Source organism: Corythoichthys intestinalis, chromosome 15 (assembly GCF_030265065.1).
Source record: "Corythoichthys intestinalis isolate RoL2023-P3 chromosome 15, ASM3026506v1, whole genome shotgun sequence".
Classification (NCBI taxonomy): domain Eukaryota; kingdom Metazoa; phylum Chordata; class Actinopteri; order Syngnathiformes; family Syngnathidae; genus Corythoichthys; species Corythoichthys intestinalis.
In genome coordinates this window covers 28,969,742-28,994,374 of record NC_080409.1, presented here as the reverse complement: position 1 = coordinate 28,994,374, position 24,633 = coordinate 28,969,742, and the positions used below count along the sequence as shown (strand labels likewise).

The window sequence follows — 24,633 nt, the reverse complement described above, 5'->3', positions numbered from 1 at the left end:
ACTCATTCACTACCATCGACGGCAATTAACATCCTATCAATTTTGACTGGTGTTTGAATGACATGGATTGGATGCCCATCACAGTCAACGGTGGACAGATAATGTTGATTTAAAATGGTCACTTCAGGGAAAAACTCCCCCCCCCCCCCCCCCCCCCACACCAACCATAGCAGTCAATGAGTTCATCACAGTTTCACCGGGAGGTTCAAAGTACAGGTTTACCCCTTATGTGCCATTTAATACAGTGGTGAGTATAAATAATATATGATTCCTTAGGGTCTAACCCGCCAGGCGGAGGGGGAACGCTTGTGTGTTCGTAGTGCTGTGACGCATTTTGCGGAGGTTTCGCTCCATCTGACGTCAACGACCTGCGTCGAGCTGATTGGTCAGCAAGAAGGGAAGGAGGGCGGAAGAGCAATATGAGGGCGGGGGGTCGTCATAATAGATATCACAAATATAAAGCTGGATGGCAAAGGTGGAGTCAACGGTATGCGTAACTGGCGGACATCTTGCGTCGGAGGACTTCAAAGATATGCTCTTGGGTAGGTAGCGTAAAGTGGGTGAGTTAAATACTTTGGCTCGCTGAATTCTTGGACGACATAAAAACAAACAAAAACAAACATTAACGTGGATATGATTCAGTCAGGACGTTGAAAAAAAAAAACATTCTTGAGTTAGGAGTTAATTAACGGAATCGGACGTTTCTAAAAAGGAGAAAAGCCGCTCGAAAATAACAAAGATCGAGGAATTTGGAGCCATTAATTGTTCCATTTACAACTATGTTTACAGAACGGCCCCGACGCAAAATGGCCGTGAGGTGACGACGCTCGTCCTCATTGGCCCACAGCGCACATTGGATATCCAGCTATGAATATCGATGGTCGTGAGGAGCTTTAAAAAAAAAAAAAAAAAAAAAAAAAAAAAAAGAGGAAAATAAAGATCAGAACTCAAAAAGCACCGCAACAAACCACCACGGCGCTCCAAAGGCGAGCAACCAGATGTCAGCAATTGAAGCCGGAGGGAAGACAGGACGGACGGACGGAGGAAAACCGATTAGCCGCTAGAGAGCGGGTGGAAAAGTGAAAACAGAAGACGCAACGAGGAGGAAAAAGTGTTGTCGGTCCAACTTGGCGGAGGAACACGAAAAAGAACGCCGGGGCCCGGGAGGATATTTTTAGATGCTCTGCTGGCTGGCCTTAACTTGGCCACCGAGAGGAAGTGGAAGCCCAGCGACGCGTCTGCAAAACACTCGCTTTGTCGCGTCCATTTAGGTTTTTTACTTAATTTTATTATTTTTGTTTTTTTTTTAAATAAAATTGGCTTTCTCGCGCTGATGCCCACGGCGGACTGCCGGCTGCTCCATCATGGCCGGATCATGAGGTGCCTGAGCTGCCTGCTGCTGTTGCCCGACACCCTCAGAAAGTCCAAGAAGCTCGGCGGGCTTCCAGCGAAGCTCCCGGTGAGGCTCCCGCTGCCCCCGCCGCCGTCATACGACAAGCATAAGAAGATGGCCGCGGAACTGTGCGCCGCCAACAACGGCAACCTGGCCAGCGGCACCACGGTGACGGACGCCGAGAAGGCGGCCAACAAGGAGGCGACGACGGCCGCCGTCAGTCAGGCCTCCGGCGGGGGAGGAGAGGACGGAGGAGGAGGACGGGAAGGTGAAGGCTACGCCGTCGAGGCCACCGGCCCGAGCGGGGACCAGCAAAACGTCAGCAACAACAACACCGCCGAGCCCCGCAGCTGGCAGGGCACCCACCCCACACTCCGGGAGAGGTAGCGACCTTTCTACACTCAATATTAGCGTGACATTTTAAAGCCTTTTGGATCGAAATAAACGCCATGGCACATAATTGAACGCTTCACGCGTTACTATCTACTACAATTTTGTTTACAGCTAAAGCAGCATTAATCTTGGTCGCAAATAAAAGTCAAATGGACACTTTTGCCCACAAAATGAGGGGAGAACATGATTATTTGCTATATGCTTTCAAAACGATACTAGAATATGTCGCTTTTTATATTAATCTTGTTTTAACCATTATTGTTGGTCGATTCTTTGGATAACGATATATGTCAATACTGTATTACAGTTTGCCATGATTCAAGGGGATCCCAATGGATTTATTACGATATGCATTTTACATTTAACACAATCTGCTCCTTTTCATTTAAATCAAAAATACAAAGCAATTTTATAAGCCTTTTGACAATTTTGTTGAAAATTGACATTAATGCTTAACCATTCAAAATTAATCCAGACAGACGTATCATTAGATCCCTAGTTCATATATGTCAATTGGTAAATAAGTCCCCCCCACCTTTTTTTTTTTGTTCTTCCAGTTAAGGATTAAGTCAAATATACATATTTAACCTAAAACAATTTCTGTGAGATAAAAGTATTTCTTAAAAGTTTAAAATTCAACCCCCTCAACAGTAAATAAATGGCTTTATCCGTCAGTGCCATAAAACAGTCCATTCCGTCAATTCCAATGGGAAAAAGTTACCAACTTGCACACAATTTCCCCCCAAAATGCATCTTTAGGTTAATTTTTGTTTTTGCATTTCCAATCTCTCCAAGCAATGAATAATGTGAAAGTGCCATTGACAGCAATAGACATCATATTCATTTGAGCTGATGGCAGCAATCCTTTATTTACTGCTGTCAACGGCAGCAGGCTGCTCTGATGTTCCTCTTCACATTTTTTAGGAACGCCTTGATGTTCAACAACGAGTTAATGGCAGACGTCCACTTCATGGTGGGTCCCCCCGGAGGCTCGCAAAGGGTCCCGGCGCACAAGGTAACTAAAGAAACAGCAAGCTGTTCAGAGATCCTCTATTGTGGTGCCAAACTCACTGTCTTTTGTGTGGGCAGTACGTGCTGGCGGTGGGCAGTTCGGTTTTTTGCGCCATGTTCTACGGCGACCTAGCTGAGGAGGAGGCCGACATCCACATCCCAGACGTGGAACCCGCCGCCTTCCTCATTATGCTCAAGTGAGTCACATAACTGCAGCACTGCTTTTTAAAATAATCAAACTCAATTCCTTTCTACATCATTAGACACAGAGACCGTGGCAAAGTTGTGTTTTTGTCTGAAACCGCTCAACCAGTCTTCACGTAGTTACCTGATATGACAACAGTACAGCAGTTTTTGGTCAAAATGAATGAACTCACCCTAACATTGGCACTAAGATGACAGTAAATGACTTTAGCTTTTTAAACAAAACTTCAGCTCACAACAGTTCCATGAGACTATGATAGCACCGAAGCACTAGTTTTGTCAAAATATTTTTCTTTAACATCAAAATGAAACTCCTTAACACCAATATACTTTCGTCACACCAAGATGTTACCAAACCACTATTTTAGTCAAAATGAAACATTTTATCAGTTCTCCCTGACACCAAGATGATTGCACAGCACTGTGTCCGAATGAAACCAACTCGCCTGAAGATAATTGACACAACAATGTACAATGTATAATTTTTGTCTAAAGGAAACTCCTTATGACCAAGATGACACCAAAGCACTTTTTTGTTGTCTAAAGAATTTCCTCAACTCCATACAAAGGAGTTCTTGGACACCAAGATGGTGGAAAAGTACTACTACTGTTTGGTTGAAATTTCAACTCAACGGCAGTACAAAAAGGCCAACTTCAGGGCACTAGGGAGTGATCCCAATCCTGAGACTTCAAAAGCTCCTAATTACTCATCCCGACAGACCACGACTAGCCTGTAATTGGCGATCTTCAGCTGCTCTTTGTTGGTCCTTTTGAAAACAAACAAACAAAAAGAAGCCTGATAATTATATTGCAGAACACAAGGTTAAAAATAACCTGCAGTGCCGCAAAGCATGCTGGGACGCTGCTGTGGTTTTGTCGGGAATTGGGATCTGGAGAGACGATGGGGCACTTTCCATTAAGGACAGGGCTTACCTGTACCAAGGCAAAACTCTCAATGAGTTGGGCTGAATTTCAAGTAGAATTCAGAATGCCACAATACATTATTTTGATAGTCAGATTTTGTGATTATTTAGATTTATCAGTTCATATAAAATAAATCCTGTTATTACTCTGGGCCAAAGATTTTAGCTGGAAATCAACTATTATGTGCTAAGAAAAGCTGAACTGTATGGAAAAGGAAAAGGAAATATCTAGAGAAAATTGCAGAGATTCTTGCTTTTCTGGTCCATAAACTCCTGTGGGCCACTTCTAAAAGATTTTGGGGCATTTACAGGTCATTTCCCATTGATTTTGGGTCACTTTCACTTAATTCTGGGGCATTTACAGGTCACTTTCTGTTAGTTTTGCAGCAATTCGATGATGTTCATGTAAAAAAATGAGGCTTTGGAAATGTATGGGGGAGTTTTAGGGAAAGTTTCCTATGTGAATTGGATAAAAATTGTAGGACAAGTAGCATTTTGAAAATTAGAATTATTTTTGACATCTTTTTTTTTCCTGGAACATGCTTGACCAATCTTTTGCGCGGTGTTCCAGGTACATGTACAGTGACGAGATCGAGCTTGAGGCGGACACTGTGCTGGCCACCCTGTACGCAGCCAAGAAGTACATCGTCCCAGCACTGGCCCGTGCCTGCGTCAACTTCCTAGAGACCAGTCTAGAGGCCAAGAACGCTTGCGTGCTGCTCTCTCAGAGCCGACTCTTCGAGGAACCCGAGCTGACGCAGCGATGCTGGGAGGTCATCGACGCCCAGGCCGAGCTAGCACTACGCTCCGAGGGGTTCTGCGAGATCGACGTGCAGACACTGGAGATCATCCTGCACCGCGAGACTCTCAACGCCAAGGAGGCAGTGGTATTCGAAGCAGTTGTCGCTTGGGCAGCTGCAGAGTGCCAGCGGAGAGGACTGGCACCCGCCTCCCGCAACTTGCGGCAGGTTCTGGGCAAGGCGCTTTTCCTGGTGCGCATCCCCACAATGAGCCTGGAAGAGTTCGCTGATGGGGCGGCACAGTCTGATGTCCTGACGCTTGAGGAGACGCGCGACGTCTTCCTGTGGTACACGGCGGCCAACAAGCCCCGTCTAGACTTCCCCGCTGAACCCCGGACGGGTCTGGCGCCGCAGCGCTGCCACCGCTTCCAGTCTTCGGCCTACCGCAGCAACCAGTGGCGCTACCGGGGACGCTGTGACAGCATCCAGTTTGCTGTGGACAAGCGGGTCTTCATCGCCGGCCTAGGCTTGTATGGATCCAGCGGCGGAAAGGCAGAGTACGGCGTCCGCATAGAACTTAAGCGGCAGGGCGTCGTCCTTGCCCAGCGCCTCACCAAGTTCGTTTCAGACGGCTCCAGCGGGACCTTCCCCGTCTGGTTCGAGCACCCAGTCCAGATCGAACCGGACGCCTTCTACACCGCCAGCGCCGTTCTGGACGGGAACGAGCTCAGTTACTTTGGACAAGAGGGCGTAACGGAGGTGCAGTGCGGGAGGGTCACCTTTCAGTTCCAGTGCTCCTCCGACAGCACCAATGGTACCGGCGTGCAGGGGGGGCAGATCCCAGAACTTGTTTTCTACGCCTGATCAGACTTCGGGAATTCCCGTTATGTAGCGTCACAAACTCTGTACAAGACTCTTATGAAACTCTTATTTAATTTAAGTTTATGTTTTATTTAAATGCTGGCGTTGCTGATAACACAACTGGAATAATCTCTGTTTCAAAAACAAGTCAAACCGCGACAACCGACTGGTCTCTTCTTGGTCATTCTTGAAAAGTAGGGCTGCCTTCATTCATTCAGTCATTGACTGCGATAGCCAAACAAGAGTTGCTTTAAAAAATCTATTTTTACTGTGACCTCACAGTAACATAGGCATATTACCATATACAACACTGAAACAATAGAAATACATGGACAACCTTCATGTTATTCCAAAATTTAACATTGGCTGCCATTAGCGGCTATTGTCCTCCAATCCATTTAGACGGGGAGGGGCTAGTAGCAATCGACTAAAACTGCCAGCTTTCCCATTCTACTGGATGATAACGTTAGTAGCTAACATCATACAATGATCTCCACTGGACTACCTCTAAAAAACCTAAAGCACAGATGGTCACAAATATCTACCGTTGTAACCACGTCTACTCTAGTTTGCGTCAATGCATTTTTCAATTTCATTGACGACAACAGACGTCCAATCCATTTAGACTGTGAGCGTTCAATGAGAGCCTTAGAAAAAAACTTTAAAGAGTGGTGGTGGTGGGGGAGGCTACTTTCATGAGAAAATTCCAAATCATTGGAGAATTGTCACATGTTCTCCCAACCAAAAAGAGTGGTGGCCACAACTAAACTTTCCCGGCTTCCAACAACCTCTGTAACTGAGAATCTCCACTGACAAGTTCTTGATTTGCACTTGAGGATATGTCATCAAAACCATACACACATCACATATTTAGAACTAGTCAGCCATTCGGGAGTCGACAGCATTCGCAACCGGTGGCCATCTTAAAGCGGTGGACTTTTCTGGTGCAGCTTTGCAGCAAAACCAAAGGCGGGCAATGTACTCCACTGAAATGCTTTTAACTGGGTGAAATCTTGATGGGTTTTCAAATGGTTTTGTTTATAACAAACCATATTAATGTGGCTATGATTCAGAGTCTATATATGCATATGTGTGATATCCATGGTCAAAACAGCTTGATGCTGTGTGAAGGAGACAAGCGTTTATGTAACCTAGATGATTTAAAAAAAAAAAAAAAAAAAAGTGACCACGTGATCCTAATCACGTTTCGGCTTTCTTTGGTGGGGAAACAGCAACTCCTAGTCACAGTCAAGTGAACTACATCTCAATTTTCCACTAAACTAAACCTAAAAATTGTAAAATGTTGGATCATTAACAAATATTTTTAAACCGTTAATATGGAATTTTCTAATAATTGATGAAAATTCAATGACAGCTAATAATCCATTTGAACTAGGTAGGCCTGACAGTGATCGCCAGCTGAAATAAATTTGAAGAATGCCCAAAATTACTATATAAATGTGAAATGAACCGTTTCTTGAATGATTTAAAACAAGTAAAAAAGAAAATTGACGCACAATTATTTAATATAAGGAGTTCTACAGCCCACCACCCCACCACCAACAAATTCACTACATTTCACAACTAATCGGTACAAACAATAACCATAGTAATTGTATACTTTATGATACTTTGAGCCATTTCTAAGTTTTACCATATTGTGTTACTTAAGTTTGATGCCTTTTTAGTTGCTAAGTATTAGATGAAATTTTAACAAAATCAAACAACAGGATTAAAAGATAAGAATTGGGTAAAAAAAAAATATTGGGACTGCAAAGTCACGATTTTACATATTAAGTCCAAATATTACTAGAATTATGAGATTTCATAAGATCCAAATATTTTTTATTACACTTTTTAACAAAATGTAAGGCAAAAATCACATAAGAACAGGATTAAAATATCTGAGAATGATGTAAAAAAATATATATATGATTTTACAAGCTAAATTCAAATATTACCACAATTTTAAGTTTACAAAAAAGTCTTCTGTCAAGAATAAAGTCCTAATATTACTAGAATTTGGGGGGGGGGGGGGGGTGCTTAACAAGAAAAAAAAAAAGTCCAATTATCTTTTAAAAGTCAAACTTTTACCTTTGCTAACAAAATACTGACAAACCATCACACACACATTTAAGTCATTTGCATTTTAAATCATTCCATCAGGTTATTTCTTGTGACTTATGACCACTGCCCCCTACATGTTGGATCGTATTGACTGCTGTCAGTATTGATAAGGTATTGGAAAGTAGAATTAAATACCTATAGCGGGAGCTTTGATGCAAAGCTCTTTGGAGAGTGCCAGGAAGGTTTTTCCCAAAGTATACACGTTGACCTGAAAGGACAACAAAAAATGACATCACTAAAGTTCGGTAGTGCTAATGGTCCTAGTGAGGATAAGCTGTACAGAACATGAATAAGGCCCCCCCACCCCCCCGAATTATGTTGCTGATGTGGCACGTGTGATCAAAGTGTGTGACAGATGTGTGCGTCACAGATGTTTCATTGTGAGTATCCTCCAGAAGGCTGTAAAGACAGCAAAGCCCACCCCTGTCTGTCTGAAAGTGAAAAGCCACATGACAAAGACATGAGGCGTCCTTTTGACTTCCTCCACCGACACGCATCACAATGACGTGTGGCCAAAAGGCAGCGGGGGTCGCGAACCCACCACTAATCTCTACCACTCCGCCTTGCCTAACTGGGAGGCGTCTCACATTCCTACTCTTACTTAAGGATTCCACTGACTGCTACTATTCTGGTAAAAGAATTCCAGCCTGGAATTTACATACGAGCCAAAGATGCTTGACAATTGTTTACAACATATTTTAAATCTAGTACTGTACAGGGGTCCCAATCATTTATTGAGACGGACAGTGGAAATTGAGTATTGTGTGCCTGGATAAGTAAAATGAGAAACAAAGTAACAGCCAAGAAGAGTAGCACACAAGATGGAAATGGAAGTAAAACAAAATGTAGCAAACAGGATGAGAAAGACAGGAGTAAAAGGAAAACGAGAAAACGATAAGTAATTGACACAGTAATACAAATTAAGGAACAGTAAGTGAGAGGATAAATAACAGGAAATAGCAGCCTAAAAGAGAAATGCAAGAGGTGACAGGATGTAAAAGAAGATGTAACAAAGTAACAGCGTGTTAGTTAGAAAAAGAAAAAAAAAAGAACAGGAAGTAGAACACAGAAAGTGGTGCTGGCACTCCAGTATAAAAAAAAATATGTAATTAATTAAAATTAAATAAATAGGAAAATATGTACTCTAAGGCTATAGTGAGTAATTATAGTTTGCTTAGTCTGAAATACTGTATGTGCAATACGTCTATTGTGGTTCCAACAATTTGACTGAGCTCCATAATTTGCCCGTGAGGGTTACGTGTATGATTCCAAGCGTGTCATTAAGTGAACCTTTCCAAACTACGTAGTGGGCGTGTTGGGGCGACGCTTGGACAGCTGCTTGGATGACAATACCCGCACTCGCACCAGCAGCTGCACTCACTCACTCATGCCGGGATGGAAAAAGCAGCCACCACCCCCGCCCCTAAAATTGACTCATATTGAGTCACAACTAAAATGCGAGAAAAGAGCAACTGACTTACCTGAAGGATGTCACTGAGGTCCAACAACATGTCTGAATCACAAGTCTTAAGTCAGCAAACACAATACACACTTCAAATTTTGCGCTGTGTCCTTGAGTTTTGAGAGAGGCTCTTAGAAATTAAATACATTTTTAGAATAGAGACTTTATTGTTATTGTAACATTAAGATTCACGATTGTGTTGCTTCCTTGTGCAAAATCAAAATACCGGTAGTTATCATAGTGTAATAAACAATATGAAAGAAATAATAGTGTATAGGAATTTTTCATATGATCATAGTTGTACGGCCTTACAGACATCAGAACAGCCAGTGCGTGGCACCATTATTCAACACAACGACATGAATTGGTCTTGACAAAAGTGTACTAAACCACAGCGAACCCACATGTATAGATTTAAATACTGCATTACAGTGATCCCGTACTACTTCGCGCCCTCAGTTCATTGTGGATTTTTTTTTTCAATTAAAAAAATTAACAGATGAGCTGTCCCGAGCAGTCTCACGCTCGCTCCCTCCATCCCTACCTATTTCTCCCTGCTCTTTGTTTGTCAGAGAGTGAATTGGAGTTGCTTATTAAACGATTGACAGACGGTTAAGCTTTGATCTTGCCAGAGACTTGACCTTCAAAGCACTGCATGCGTCAATCATTTAACTTGTTAAACAGTTGCTGTAGCAACTCATTTTGTTGAAATGAGCAGCTGGAGCAGATTTGAGCGGACACTCAATGAAGCATTTAATAAAGCTTTTTTTTTTTTTTTTTTAAATGGACTGGGCGTCTACTTTTATTATTGTTTAAAAATAATTATGTGTGACTAACATTTTATCACTAACATTTCATAATGTTTAAAACTTACCATAATTACATTTAAAGTGCTTAAAAACCCTTTATATATATATATAAATATATACATACAAAAGTTTTTTTTTTAAACTATACTTTGGGGAAAACGTTTTTAAAAAAAACATGTCATATCTTTCCAATTATAGATCTGAATGAATACATTGAAAAAGAAAAAAAAGAAAAAACATTTTTTGGGGGTGGGGCGCTACTTCATGATTTTTCACTTATCACGGCGGGCTGTGGTCCCAGTTAACCGCCAAAAACGAGGGATCACTGTATTTATATAATTTATGCCTGCTTGGGCTCACTTTACAACTAGGAAGTGGCGAAAAGCTTGCCTGCCTCCAGTCCTCGGCACTCCCGTTATTAGTGGATGGGAGGAAGAACAAGGAGGGCAGGTACTTTTTAATTTAAAAAACTACGGCTTGCAGGACGAATACACTTGAAAACATAATTGCTATCCATTTTTTTTTCTAAATACACAGATAAAACACATCAACCAGGGGACACCCCATTCTGACCCATCTTATGCTTGAAAGCGTACAAAATATTGGAAAATGATTTTGGTGCCTCCAAATTATACAGCATTTAGATTACCCACTATAACAACAGGTCAAATATTTAACATCTGAAAAACTTCACCCGCCAGAATATAGAACTGGATAACTTTCTAGACCATAAATATCTCATCTACTGAGATGTTGAATGTTTACCTGCTCGAACATCGGACATCTATTCTCATCAGAATAAATAAAGACGTTTGTGAAAGGATACGCGGCGTTCCCTCTGTGCGACACACCAGGTAGATGCAAGCAGCCATGATGTGAGCAGACTTGCGTCCGCACGTCAGATGCTTGGCTAACGCCATCTTGTAAAAGTTGAAGGCCGTGTCCAGGCAGTGCTGATTGAGCTGAAGCTGGTGGCCCAGCACACTGATGTGCTGCTTGGCTGCAAACACCGCCGCCTTCAATCAAAGGAACAAGAGACGAGAAAGTGCGTGTCGTACCTCTATGCAGCGTCTGAGCTCGCGACTCTCGTCCCGTGTTGGCCAGATGACTTTCCCCGAACGACGGATGTTTGGGACCCCCTAAATGCAGAGGTGGGTACTAGTAATGAGTTATTTACTCAGTTACATTTACTTGAATAACTTTGGGAAAAAAATACTTCTATATAGTTTTAGTACACCATATGTTTTCCTTATACAGTATTGGCACGAATATAAGACTGCCCTGATTACAAGACGACCCCCTCTTTTTCAAGACTCAAGTTTGAAAAAAAAGACTTTTTGAACACCAAATTATTTTTTATACAGAAAATAATTACAATAAATCTGAAACAAATGATTATATTTGAGAGAAAAAGCATGTTATTTTGCCTTATTCAAATCTTTTATTTTTTTTATTTTTTTATTTTTTTTTCATTTATAATTTAAGTTTTTATTTTTTTCCGACTCACAAATAATACACAGTACTTTGTACTTACAATAGTGAATAAAGATCGTCCATTTCTCAATTCATTGCTTTTCCTCTTAAAGGAAACGAGAAAAAAATAACACAATAACTTGAAAAAAAACAACAACAACAAAAAAAAAAACAACAACAGAAAAAAATTAATTAATTAATAAATAAAGAATTTGGGAGCACATCAGGAATTGTTTTCTTACCCAGCAAGATAGGGATGTACTTTTTTGTTTGAGCGTCAATTGAAATCCATTCTAACTGGTTTCACGTACTCAGTCCATTTGGACCATATCAAGTAAAATCTATCCATCTGCAATGTAAGTGAAAATGACAGCTTCTCCATAATGTAAATTTCATGTATAATATCTATCCATTCCTCAATGGTTGGTGATTGTTTCTTGAGCCATTTCCTGGTAATAGATTTCTTGGTGGCTGCTAATAAAATATTGAACAGTTTTTTATCATTGACTTTCAGCTTATTCAGTTTCAAATCACCCAAATACAGATATTCACATTTAAAAGGGATATGTTGCCCGAAAATATTCTCCAAGTGTGTGTGAATCTCAGTCCAGTATGGTTTAATATCATTGCATTTCCAAAATATGTGTGAATGGTCCGCTCCATTTGTTCCACAGTCTCTCCAGCAGGCATCTCCTTTACCCAGGTGTCGTTTTTGGATCGGGGTTATAAAGTACCTCATGATGTTTTTCCAGCAGAATTCACGCCATATATTTGAGCTCGTTATAGTCCATTGCAGTTGGCACATGTTCTCCCAGCTTTTTTCGTCTAGTCGCATATTTCCCTCCCCTTCCCATTTTTGTTTTATATACTGAGTGTTCTCCATCTTGGTTAGTCTAATAATTTTATGCAATTTGGAAATAATTTTATTGCAGGTTTTGGACTCAAGAAGGTTTAAAATTTCTTGTAGGACCAAATTTTCATGTCTATTTATATTTTTTAATATGTTATGGTGAAAATAGTGTCTAACTTGCAGGTATCTATAAAAATCGTCTTTTTCTAGGCCATTTTTAGATATCAGGGTTTCAAAGTCCTGAAATTTACTGTCTTGTGTGAATGATTGATATGAGGTCAGGCCTTTTGAAATCCACTTTTTAAACCTATTATCTGTTTTGTTTGGTGTGAATTCTGTGTCAAGGGCACACCATCTCAACCTTTTGAGTGAGTTCTCAATTTTAAGTTTTTTGCATACCTCCTGCCAGACCTGCAACAAGTGATGAGTTATGTTGCCATCTGCAATGTTCAAACGATGCCACAGTACATTATCAGCCATCAAAGCAGACATTGGCATTTCCTGGAGATTAGAACATTCAATTTCTTTCCAACCCGCACTGTATGTTGAGGAACATAAACAACTCAAAGGTCTTAGCTGGGCTGCGTAGTAATATTCTTGTAGGTTTGGAAGTCCCATTCCACCCTTGTTTTTGCTCAGTTGCAGTGTTTTGAATTTAATTCTAGCCCGTTTTCCTTGCCAGATATATCTCAAAATTAATCTCTCCCATTCCAAAAATTGTTTCGATGGTATCTTAACAGGTAGACATTGGAAGAGGTAAAGCAGTCGTGGAAGTATGTTCATCTTAATTGATTCAATCTTAGAACTCAGACTAAGGGAGGGTATAACATTCCATCTTTGCAGATCTGCTTTTAATTTTAAATTTAAAGGATTATAGTTAAATTCGAATAACTTTGTCAAATCTTTAGGTATCTGAACCCCAAGATACTTAATTGAACCCGCCTCCCAGTTCCATTCGTACGTTGTCCTGATCTGTGGTGGAGGATCATAGTTGAATGTCAGGGCTTGTGTTTTATGTATGTTAATTTTATATCCCGAAAGCCTGCCATATTCCTCTAACATATTCATTAATTTGGGTAATGTCTGTGTTGGTTGTGCTATGGTCAGCAATAGGTCATCTGCAAATAATGCCAATTTTTGTTCCCCTGGTCTCATGATTATACCCTTTATGTCTAGCCTTTGTCTGATCAATTGGCCCAAGGGTTCTATGAATATGGCGAAAAGGAGTGGTGACAGGCAGCAGCCCTGTCTTGTTCCCCTTTCCAGTTTAAAAGGCTCACTCAGTTCCCCATTAAGTTTAATTATTGCTAGTGGGTTTTTATACAACGCTGCCAAAATTTCTATCACTGATGGGTGGAAGCCAAATTTTCCGAGTACTTCATAGAGGAATGTCCATCTCACCGAATCAAATGCCTTTTCAGCGTCTAGGCTTAACATCAACATCTCCTCTTTTTCTCCCATTACTTGTTTTATCACGTGTATTATCTTCCTAATGTTATCCTGTGTTTGTCTTTGTCTTATGAAGCCCGTTTGGTCCATGTGTATCAGATCTGGTAGTACTGATTTTAATCTGTTAGAGATTATGGAGGTGAATAATTTATAATCGACATTTAGGAGGCTAATCGGTCGGTAATTACCACATTCGAGGCTATCTTTTCCCTCTTTTGGTATTATTGTGATTATTGCATCTTTCCAGGAGGGTGGGGCTATTTTCCTTTCTAGAACCCAATTACATGTTTTCAGTAATGGTGGAATTAATTGTTCCTGCATTGTTTTATACCACTCTGAACTGAAACCATCAGCCCCTGGTGATTTAGCTGCCTTATTCAAATCTTAATATCTGAACATTTAAATATGTAAACCAGGGGTCCCCAAACTACGGCCCGCCTCCACATTTGGTCCAGCCCCCTGAACAATACCAGAGAGCATTTTGATTTTTTTTTTTCCCCCCTCCTTCCAATAGTGTTATTTATTTCCTAGCTTTTTTCTATGAAGAACCCAGAGAGGGTTATTTGGTTATTATCTATTTAATTAATAGTGTTATTATTATATTATATTATATTATATTTTTATTTCATTTACTTTTGTTCCGTGAAGAATCCAGAAAGGGTTATAAAGGGTTATTTGATTGTGGCTTTCTGAAAAACAATAAATTTTTACATTTAGGCACTACTGCAATCGACACACTTTTTCTGTTACAAACTGACCCCGGCCCCTCATCAGAGAAGGGAAAAGTTATGTGGCCCTCACAGGACGTTTGGGGACCCCTGATGTAAACTACAGTGCAATCACATTCATGAATGAATGGGTTCTGGTTTTTGAAATGTAAATAAACCAATCTATTGTAATAAAACAACAAAATTGCAATAACTGCATTAACCATCAAAGTGAAGTCTAACTAACTGTAGTCTTGTAACAAATTTGAATAAGGAAAAATATTGCAATAAAAATAATGCAAACTGGTTAAACTAGTAGTTGAGATCTGTCATGACAGAACCTATCTTCAATGATATTTGGCGCCATCTAGCGTCGTGAACGGGGAGCGTAGCTGAGATCTGTCATACCAGAACATCGCTTCAATGAAATCTGGCGTTATCTAGCGTCGTGAATGGGTATAACGTCTAGACCGCGAATATAAAACGACCCCCTCTTTTTCAATCTTATTTCAATGCAAAAAACACCGTCTTATATTCGGGCCAATACGGAACTTGAATAGATTTGTGAAAAAAAACTACTCTTACTCCGCTACTTTGGGCTACACGCGAGTCATTACATTTTCCCTCCTTATTCTATATACGAGATTTTATTTTTGCCAGAGACGCTGACAGTGGCTCTATCAATTTCACCAACAATAACCACGTGACTCCATTATACCAATCAGATGTAACATTCCAGTCAATGTGGCGTCTTTAAAGCACTGCAAGAAATAAATGATTTCATTAGGGCACTGCAGTCATTATTGCTCGATTTTAACCTTTTTTTTTTTTTTTTTTGTCCTAAATGGACCACAGAAAATTGGAGGAACGGTCATTCTAATTTCATTGTGGAAAATGTTTAACACTAGAGAGCCCTCTTGCTCTTTGGATGGGTGAAGTTTCGTTTCTGTAGATTTTTATCGTATGAATTTGAGAATTTTTGTGTTTTTCTGGCCTAGCATGGTAATAGGAAATAGCAGGGGTCAGTGGTGTTACCAGGATGCCAGGTGTGGATGGGCATTTGTCTTATCTGAGGGGGTGGGGGAAAAAAAAAAAAAAAAAAAAAAAAGCTACAATGCTCAAGTAGTTAAAAATCCAGCATAGGGCTACTGCACCTTAAAACATGTTTTGTTTTCTCCTTGAGATAACTGTTGTTGTGATTTGGTCTTAACAAATAAAAGTTGATTTGATTTTATTTGACTTAGAACACATCCATAACTGAACAGTATGGACATGCGGGTAACAATTTTTTTTTTTTTTTTTTTGGTAACCTATTGTGGTTCCTCGGTTTTATTATTATTATTATTATTATTATTATTATAGTTATTCATTGTTCCGCAGCCCTTTTGAGCTCAATTTGACCCCCCTTAGAATGCTTCAAAATGCACCAAAATCGGCAGGAGGTCAAGACAGTTGCAATCTTTGATACAGTGTAAAGACAACTTCCAAATACACCATGTAGCGCCCCCTAGCAGTTTTTCTTTGTCCCGCTGACGATTTGAGCCCTACTTTGACCCCCTCAGAATGCTTAAAATTTTTTTTTTTTTTTTTTTTAAGGTGAAAGAGGAGGTAACAATGCAAAGATTAAAACTTTGAACACATCAGTACTGTATGAATGGGATACCAAACGCGGTGCCCAGACTGCTGTTAGTCCTACATCCAGTTTTCTTTGGGTGTGCAGAGCATGTCCATGGGTGGGCAACCCTGGAGACCCCAGTTTACAGACACCACACAACCGCTTGTGTTTCAAACCCATCCATAAAAAGAAGTATTTATATTTATTATTCGAAATGTCTATCATTTTTAGCTTAGAATCATTAATTGATGTCTAATATTAATAGTGCTGCAACGATTATTCGATTAGAAAAAAAAAAAGATTTGGATTAAATTTTGCTGCTTCGAGTATTCGTTTAAAGTTGGGTTGTAATGGTTTATTTTGAAAGTGTTTGCATTTAGTTTTATTGACTTGGGTGGATACACTGCCCTCTAGTCTGCCTCATTTCACATGGCTGAATCCAGCTGCTCCCTGTTAAGACCAACATAAGCTAAGTTGTTGTTTGAGCTTTTTTTTTTTTTTTTAATGGATTCGGAATTTAGTTTATAAGTATATTTAGCCATTTTTGTGGGATGTGTCTGAACCATTTCTTAAGAGCATTGTAAAAAAAGTTAGAATTTTATAGCATTTAAGCTAGTGGACTTTTGCTTTGCAAGTTCGCAAATTGTTCTTTTGTTGTACATAGATCCTCATTTATTTAATTTTTTATACCATTTGAGGCTCAGCTCAGGTATTTTAATTTTCATGTTCCTTATCAGATTACTCGATTATTCGAGTAACTAGGTCATCAATTAATCGACAACTAAAATAATCGATAGCTGCAGCCCTAAATATTTAGTAAAAAAAATTTAAAAAATACTTTATAAAATTATTCACTCGCATATTTTAAACTTTTGAATTACGTCACAATGAAAAAAATTCACAATGAAAAAAATAATTTCTAAATAGAACACAGATATCTACCTCATAACTATCGCTTAATTGTATTTTTTTGGTTACTGTTGCATTTCTTCCGATATTTCAGATAATAAAAAAAAAATTCTTTGGATCAATTATTTTTTTATTTTACAAAGAAAAACGGTGGGGGCGGGGGGTTGGAGTTTAAAAGGGTAAATATTTGAAAAAGCTCGACCACTCCTTGATGTCTGCGATTTCTGTATCAAAACCCTTGTTATGTTACCGTGTTTCACCAATAAAATCCCCAAAAAGTCCGGCTGTGGCCATTCACAGCTGTGTCTTGACACTTGGTGAGACGTGCTACACCGAGTTTTTGAATCGAAACAACGTAAGTACGCGATAATATCTCGTTAAAATCATGGTGGTTTAATTTTTTTTTTTTTTTAATGCCCTTCTGTTCAAAAATTTTCTGCCCCCAGAAATTGAGATTTTAAGATTTTCAATTATGTATCACACATGCATATAGGACAATTTTTTAAATTGGCCAAATTGGAAATCTAAGAGCGGATCTTCAAGTCACAAGAGTGCTTGTGTCTCGATAATGACATATGACCTAGGCACATCAGTTTTGTTTCCGGAAATAATTGGCCCACATGCTAGCGAAGATGACTGAAAAACAGATGTCTTTGAAAAAAATTTTTTACGGGCAAAGGGCCACCTGACGTGCCAGAATAGGATCGTTCAACCTAGAACAAAAACTTCTTTTAACAGAAATTACTAGGAACCCCACCTAAAGTTTGGCTTTGTCGCAACAGGTTACTCAGAGGCACAGAATCCACTCTGTATAATATGTGGCCAAAAGCTAGCAAACGAGACAAAGAAGACTTCAAAGCTGCTTCAGCACATAGAGACTGAGCATCGACAAACGCGAATGCACCAAGATCATACCTCGTGGCGAGCCCTGTGGCTATAGCAGAGAAACCTTTCACGATTGGAGAAGAACTTATTATGCCTGTGACCAAGGAGATTAACCATCAAGTTTTAGATTTGCTGTATTTTTCTGCCACGCATTGCCGGTTCGTGACAAAAAAGGCCCACATTACACCGGTCTGGGTGCAAAAAAAGGTTGGGGACGACTGGGTTACAGTACAATATAATACTAACGATTCAGATAGATGACATTCGGCCAAGAAAAAATATATACCATAGTTTAAAGAACAACAATTAAACAATAAATAAATAAAATAAACCACGACAAAAAAACACATTGTAAGCAGTTACTCATTACTTGAGTATTCTTTTTAACAAATACTTATTCTCTAATACATGTGTAATTTTTTGGGATTATCACTTTTACTTGAGTAATATTGAATAAACTGATATTGAGTAATTTGAAGTTAGGGTACCCGAGTAAAATTTTTGGCTACCTGATTCTGCATAAATGAGAGGACGAGAAAATTAGGATGAGGCGAACAGAACAAGCTCTTGCAGCAGCGCACTCTAGCGGATATTCACTCAACTACAACAACACTCTGGATAAAAAGACACGTGGACATTGGGAGGGGCGGAGTCAGTGTTTGAGAAGAGTGGCTTGTCCTCTTGAACAAATTTTCAACATCTCAAGTATTGGAATTTGTTTTTGAATGAAATGAAAAATGAATAAAACAGGACCAAATTTGATGTGTTTATCTTGAAGAACTCTACTAGGAACTAATTCTATGGACTAAAACTTTTCAGGTAAAAAAAAAAAAAAAATTATAATTGCATTCTAGAAAGAATTTAACCTTAATTTATTCTTTTATCTTTAAAAATGTATCTTTGAGAACAAAGGTAAACATTTTTTTTTTTTTTAATTATAATTGCATTCTAGAATGTAACCTTAATTTATTCTTTAAAAATGTATCTTTTAGAACAAAGATGTCAAACCCACAGCCTGGGAGCCAGATCCTGTCTTTTCGATCATTTTATGTGGGCCGGAAAAGTAAATTGTATTTTCTGACTAAAATAAAATTTAAATAGCATATCTGTAGTCCCCAATGAACAAGGACTAGAGAAATCAGGAATTACAGTATTTTTCTTTTTTATAAAAAGAAAAAACCATTGGTTATAAATATTTAAAAAAGTCAAGAAAAATAAAATATAAAAAAATTAGGGACGTCCCGATCCCATATTTTGCACCCAAATCCGAGTACCGAGTCCCGATCCAATCCGGGAAAAAAATCCAAACATGTTACAGTACTGTACTATTTACAGTACCGCCGCTTCTTCCTGGATCGTTGCAGAGTATAAAACGTATATATTTTTGTTTCTTTTGGCAATGCCATACTGTTTCTGGATTATTTTGTTACTTTTTACCCCTTAATTTTGTATTTATTTATTTTTTATTATAATCCTGTTCCATTTCAACTGATTCCGATCCTCTGAAAAACGGCTAGATTTCTAATCACATGATCGGATCGGGGACATCCCAAAATCCAAAAATTAATGAACTAAATAAAAAATATTTACAGTGTTTGCTCATTTGTGTTTTTTGAAAAAAGTAAACAAAAAAATAAACAACTGAATACTTTTTTTTTTTTTAAGTAAAACTAATAATTAACAATATTTATCGTTTCCCTTTTTAAAATATAAGAATGTATAGAAAAATATATGACAATCTTTTGGAATATCTTCCATTTTTGTTGTTGTTGTTGTTGTTTCTCCAACTTTATTTCTCGAATTGTGTCTTGCTAGTTTCGAGATCACCGCCAAAATTTTGGAACCCATCGTGTAGCTCTTTCATTCATTAGCTCCTACAATGACCATTTAGCTCACTCGTGAGCAGAATATTTTCTCAAATCCATGATGTTTTTAAATATTTTAGAAAATGACGGTTGTGATTCTGACCTTCTGAGGAGACAAACTGTCCGACGGCAAGCGATCCACCTCCTCCAGTCTCCACAAACTCCACCTCGGAAACGATGATGTTGTCCTCCAGCACTGACCCGCAGGCCATGCAGACGGCGTCTCCGCGCGCATGGTCCACGTCCACATCGGAACTCCCGCAGTTTTTGCACGTACGGCTCATCTTGCTGCTCTTCTGCGTGCGTCACACTGCACAGAATATAAGTTAATTCATTCACGAAAAGAAAATTTGTCTTTAAGTCGCCAAGTGATAGATATTTTCACAAAATGAATTTCAAGTACCGTATTTTTCGGACTATAAGTCGCACCTGAGTATAAGTCGCACCAGCCATAAAATGCCCAATGAAGAGGAAAAAAACATAAGTCACACTGGAGTATAAGTCACATTTTTGGGGGAAATTTTCTTGATAAAATCCAACACATAGAGCAGATATGTCATCTTGAATGGCAATTTAATATAAAAATACAATAGAGAACAACATGCTGAATAAGTGCACAGTATGATGATGTTACATGATGCATGAACAACAAAATGCAAACGTGGCCGGTCTGTTAACGTAACGTAGCTATGAAGAGTTATTCAGATAACTATAGCATAACATGTTTACCAAACCATCAGTGTCACTCCAAAACACCAAAATAACATGTGAAATTATATAATAATGTGTTAATAATTTCACACATAAGTCGCTCCTGAGTATAAGCTGCACCCCCCGCCAAACTATGAGAAAAACTGCGACTTATAGTCCGAAAAATATGGTAGTAAAAATGTTAGCATAGCATGTTTAGTCTACAGGTTTTGCTTTTTGGGAGGCGTTTCTGGTGACCGCATCAACACGAATAGCAAAACACATAGGGAGTTAACCCTTTTTATGGCAATTATTGAACTTCTTGGATGCCATTGACAGCGCTGGATGTCCAATCCATTGTGACCGGGGAGGGTGGATTTGTACTAAAACATGAGCATTCACAGCCATTCCTTCTAGTTCAAATGAATAGGATGTATTGTTGTCAATGGCAGGTAGTGAGTTAAACACTACAAAAAAAAAAAAAAAGTTATAGGGGACCATAACACTTTTTAATTAAGTTTTATTTTATGTAATTAAACATTTTAAAATATTAATAAGAAAAAATAAAATTATAATTGAGACCTGGCATCTATGTAGACAGCAAGGGCGTAGGTTTGGTCTCAATATTGGTAGGGACGATAACCCTAACAAAAATAAATAAAAATGAAGCCTTCCTTCAAGTAAAACACCACTGCTTTTGTTCACAAGCACAGCCAAACTCAACAAAAGAATGAACGCTCCTTTGGGCTCCTTAAAGACCACATAAATAAAATAAAAATGAAAACTGGGGAGAAGGGGGTAAACCTTGGTTCACTACATTTCTTAAACTCCAAGAAATGTAATGAACCAAGGTAGAAAACAGGAGAAAACATACAGGAGGACATTGCTCTCAAAGCAGCTTCCTCCCAGAGTTAAAAAAATTCATGTAGATTAACGTTGTGCTAACTATGATGCGGGTCTAACTTTCAGTTACAAAATTAGTGGTGTGTTCCCCACCTCCACAACATTGACGTCTTTTTACATAACTTACAGTGGCTGCTGCTGGCAAAAAAAACTTCGAAGGGAGCGGAGGAGGCGGCGTGTTTTATTTCTGTCAGGGCTATGAATGAGTGTGTGTGTGTGTGTGGGGGGGGTGAAATCATCAGCCAATCAAATATGCGTTTGCGGGGAAAACCTTCAGCAAGTGAAAAGGGGTCAATGTAAGTCTAAACATAATAAAAGTACTTTAATTCACTTAATCATGTTAGGGTCAATTATATCCTTACAACATATACCTGAAGTCATTATACACTCACCGGCCACTTTATTAGGTACACCTGTCCAACTGTTTGTTAACACTTAATTTCTAATCAGCCAATCACATGGCGGCAACTCAGTGCATTTAGGCATGTAGACATGGTTTAAGACAATCTCCTGCAGTTCAAACCGAGCATCAGTATGGGGAAGAAAGGTGATTTGAGTGACTTTGAACGTGGCATGGTTGCTGGTGCCAGAAGGGCTGGTCTGAGTATTTCAGAAACTGCTGATCTACTGGGATTTTCACGCACAACCATCTCTAGGGTTTACAGAGAATGGTCCGAAAAAGAAAAAATATCAAGTGAGCGGCAGTTCTGTGGGCGGAAATGCCTTGTTGATGCCAGAGGTCAGAGGAGAATGGCCAGACTGGTTCGAGCTGATAGAAAGGCAACAGTGACTCAAATAACCACCCGTTACAACCAAGGTAGGCAGAAGAGCATCTCTGAATGCACAGTACATCCAACTTTGAGGCAGATGGGCTACAGCAGCAGAAGACCACGCTGGGTGCCACTCCTTTCAGCTAAGAACAGGAAACTGAGGCTACAATTTGCACAAGCTCATCGAAATTGGACAATAGAAGATTGGAAAAACGTTGCCTGGTCTGATAGGTCGCGATCTCTGCTGCGACATTCGGATGGTAGGGTCAGAATTTGGCGTCAACAACATGAAAGCATGGATCCATCCTGCCTTGTATCAACGGTTCAGGCTAGTGGTGGTGGTGTAATGGTGTGGGGAATATTTTCTTGCCACTTTGGGCCCCTTGGTACCAATTGAGCATCGTTGGAATGCCACAGCCTACCTGAGTATTGTTGCTGACCATGTCCATCCCTTTATGACCACAATGTACCCAACTTCTGATGGATATTTTCAGCAGGATAATGCGCCATGTCATAAAGCTGGAATCATCTCAGACTGGTTTCCTGAACATGACAATGAGTTCACTGTACTCAAATGGCCTCCACAGTCACCAGATCTCAATCCAATAGAGCATCTTTGGGATGGGGTGGAACGGGACATTCGCATCATGGATGTGCAGCTGACAAATCTGCACCAACTGTGTGATGCAATCATGTCAATATGGACCAAACTCTCTGAGGAATGCTTCCAGCACATTGTTGAATCTATGTGAGTGTATAATCCAAATAAAGTTGCTTAAAAGTTGGTGGGTACAATTTCAGCATCCTGAAAAGTTGCTAGTGTTATGTCCCTACCGTCCCTATGCAAACCTACGTCCTTGGTAGACAGGGCTAGGCCACACATGACCTAAAATTGATGTCCATGTATGTGGACGCCAGGTGTTTTTTTTTTTTTTTTTTTTGATTTACTGACCCAAAAAATGTTTAAACATTTTTTTTTAAAAAAAAGGTTTTAACCTTCTGTTTATAAATTTGTGTGACTGTCAAGAATGTTTAACCCTCATTTTGCCATCATTTTCTGTATATATTCTTTGTCCTCCGGGTCAAATTCACCAGTTTTAACTAAAACCCAATTCAAGCGGTTTAATTGAACTTTAAACACCAAATTTCATATTGCTTGAACCAACATCTTGTCCGTCGCCACATTATGTGTAAATAATCTCCAAAACAAAACACAGTGGTGAGTCATTTTGACCTGAGGACAACACGAGGGTTAAGAAATATTATCAATAAAACGTTTTTAGTATAAAGCACATAGCAAACGAATGATAAAATTATAAATTAATGTTTTATTATTTATACCATTTGACTGGATATAATACAATGGAATTCAGCATTTTTCAACTTTACCACCAGTCAAACAACTATAGCCGTTAGCCGTGGTCCGTTTGTTCACGGTTTGAAACTTGTGTTTTATTTTTTCATGCTGACGTCACACAGACAACACCGGGACGTCGGCTTCCCATGACAGCGCATTGATTCACATTATGACATTTTGATGTCACGTGACTTTCAAATTTAAGTAGCAATGAAATTGGACTTTAAAGTCAAGAATTAAGAGGAACAAACACGAAAGTCCATAGAGAAAAATGACAAGTATGCATGAACCTCGGACTACCTCCGTTAGCCGGCTAGCTCCGTACGTGGCACCGCCGACGTCAGCGGTTCGCTCTCCGGCCACGCGTCTCTTCGGCGGCCCCCTTCCAAAAAAAAAAAAAAAAAACCCCAAAAGAGGACACTTTATCGGCTAGTTAACCTGCTGGAAGCTAGCTGCTATCCATGATGAAACCCGCCGGACTGTACACACGTGCTCGCGCGTGCACGCTAAGTACCTGAAATTCGGCGTGGCTGAGTGGCGTGCGCGCGCTTGACAGCCGGCACCCCTTCCTCTCAAAAGCGTGTACGCGCGCGCGCGTTTGTGCATGAACAGCAAATACAAATATACAAGGCACACGCTTTACACGAACATGCACGCGCATTCACAAACACGTGTGTGCGTGCGCTGGGAAGCTACCAAGTGACCTCAGAGTGGAGGGGTGCTCACGTCCATTCTCGTTGGATTAAAATGGTTTGATTTTACAAAAAAGGAAGTTTAGCCTTATTTATATCATTCATTCAACATATTTTGGCGCATAAAAGTAACAGAATGAGCTCCGTGCGACGTGTGGACAAAAGCCGGAACCTCAGGTTGGGAACAAACACAAATTTACACTATATTACATCAGAAATACTTTCTGCAATACTGTATTAACAAAACAAAAACAAAAAAAACACGTCAAAATGGTTTCAAATACTTTCCTCAGACAAAGGAAATAAATATATACATGTACATATGTAAATTCATATCGTTTTAATACATTTAATTTTATGAACATAAACAAATCTCATTTTAATGAGAGCACATTACTTGAAATATGAGTAATTTTTATATTAACCCACGTAGGCAAATTTGCATCAAAATGTCAAGATTTATAAAAAAATATATATATATAAATATACATTGAGGTAAAATTGTTAACTGACCGCAACAAAACATTCGTTTGAATAAAAAGTAA

The 24,633-nt window shown here is 39.4% G+C and overlaps 2 protein-coding genes across 4 annotated transcripts in view; one reads left to right on the top strand and one right to left on the bottom strand.

Annotated features, from left to right (window-relative positions):
* The window catches only part of LOC130930870 (transcription factor IIIB 90 kDa subunit-like), an 84,227-nt gene extending 60,191 nt beyond the window's left edge, over positions 1-24,036 (bottom strand). Inside the window, exons 1-7 of one of the 2 annotated variants that reach the window (XM_057859123.1) lie at positions 23,911-24,036; positions 23,697-23,778; positions 19,780-19,986; positions 10,982-11,062; positions 10,750-10,923; positions 9,134-9,165; positions 7,788-7,860 (exon numbers count right to left, since the gene is read on the bottom strand). In XM_057859123.1, the coding sequence (XP_057715106.1) occupies positions 7,788-7,860; positions 9,134-9,165; positions 10,750-10,923; positions 10,982-11,062; positions 19,780-19,960 (541 nt within the window). In that variant the 5' untranslated portion in view covers positions 19,961-19,986; positions 23,697-23,778; positions 23,911-24,036. The other variant, XM_057859122.1, reaches the window with a different exon arrangement.
* LOC130930872 (BTB/POZ domain-containing protein 6-B-like) lies at positions 465-7,545 on the top strand. Of its 2 annotated transcripts, XM_057859124.1 has the most exons (5): positions 469-542; positions 790-1,776; positions 2,711-2,801; positions 2,876-2,994; positions 4,496-7,543. In XM_057859124.1, the coding sequence occupies exons 2-5, from the start codon at positions 1,334-1,336 to the stop codon at positions 5,526-5,528; spliced, it is 1,686 nt and encodes a 561-aa protein (XP_057715107.1). In that variant the 5' UTR covers positions 469-542; positions 790-1,333; the 3' UTR covers positions 5,529-7,543. The 2 variants fall into 2 exon arrangements, with proteins under 2 accessions (XP_057715108.1, XP_057715107.1); XM_057859125.1 differs by lacking the exon at positions 790-1,776 and having other exon boundaries at positions 465-542; positions 4,496-7,545.
* Positions 24,037-24,633: the final 597 nt, after the last annotated feature.

Coding starts and splice junctions, on each gene's coding strand:
- LOC130930872 (XM_057859124.1), top strand. CDS start 1,334: ATGCCCACGGCGGACTGCCGGCTGCTCCATCATGGCCGGATCATGAGG. Junction 1,777..2,710: donor CACCCCACACTCCGGGAGAG/GTAGCGACCTTT, acceptor CACATTTTTTAG/GAACGCCTTGATGTTCAACA. Junction 2,995..4,495: donor GCCTTCCTCATTATGCTCAA/GTGAGTCACATA, acceptor GCGGTGTTCCAG/GTACATGTACAGTGACGAGA.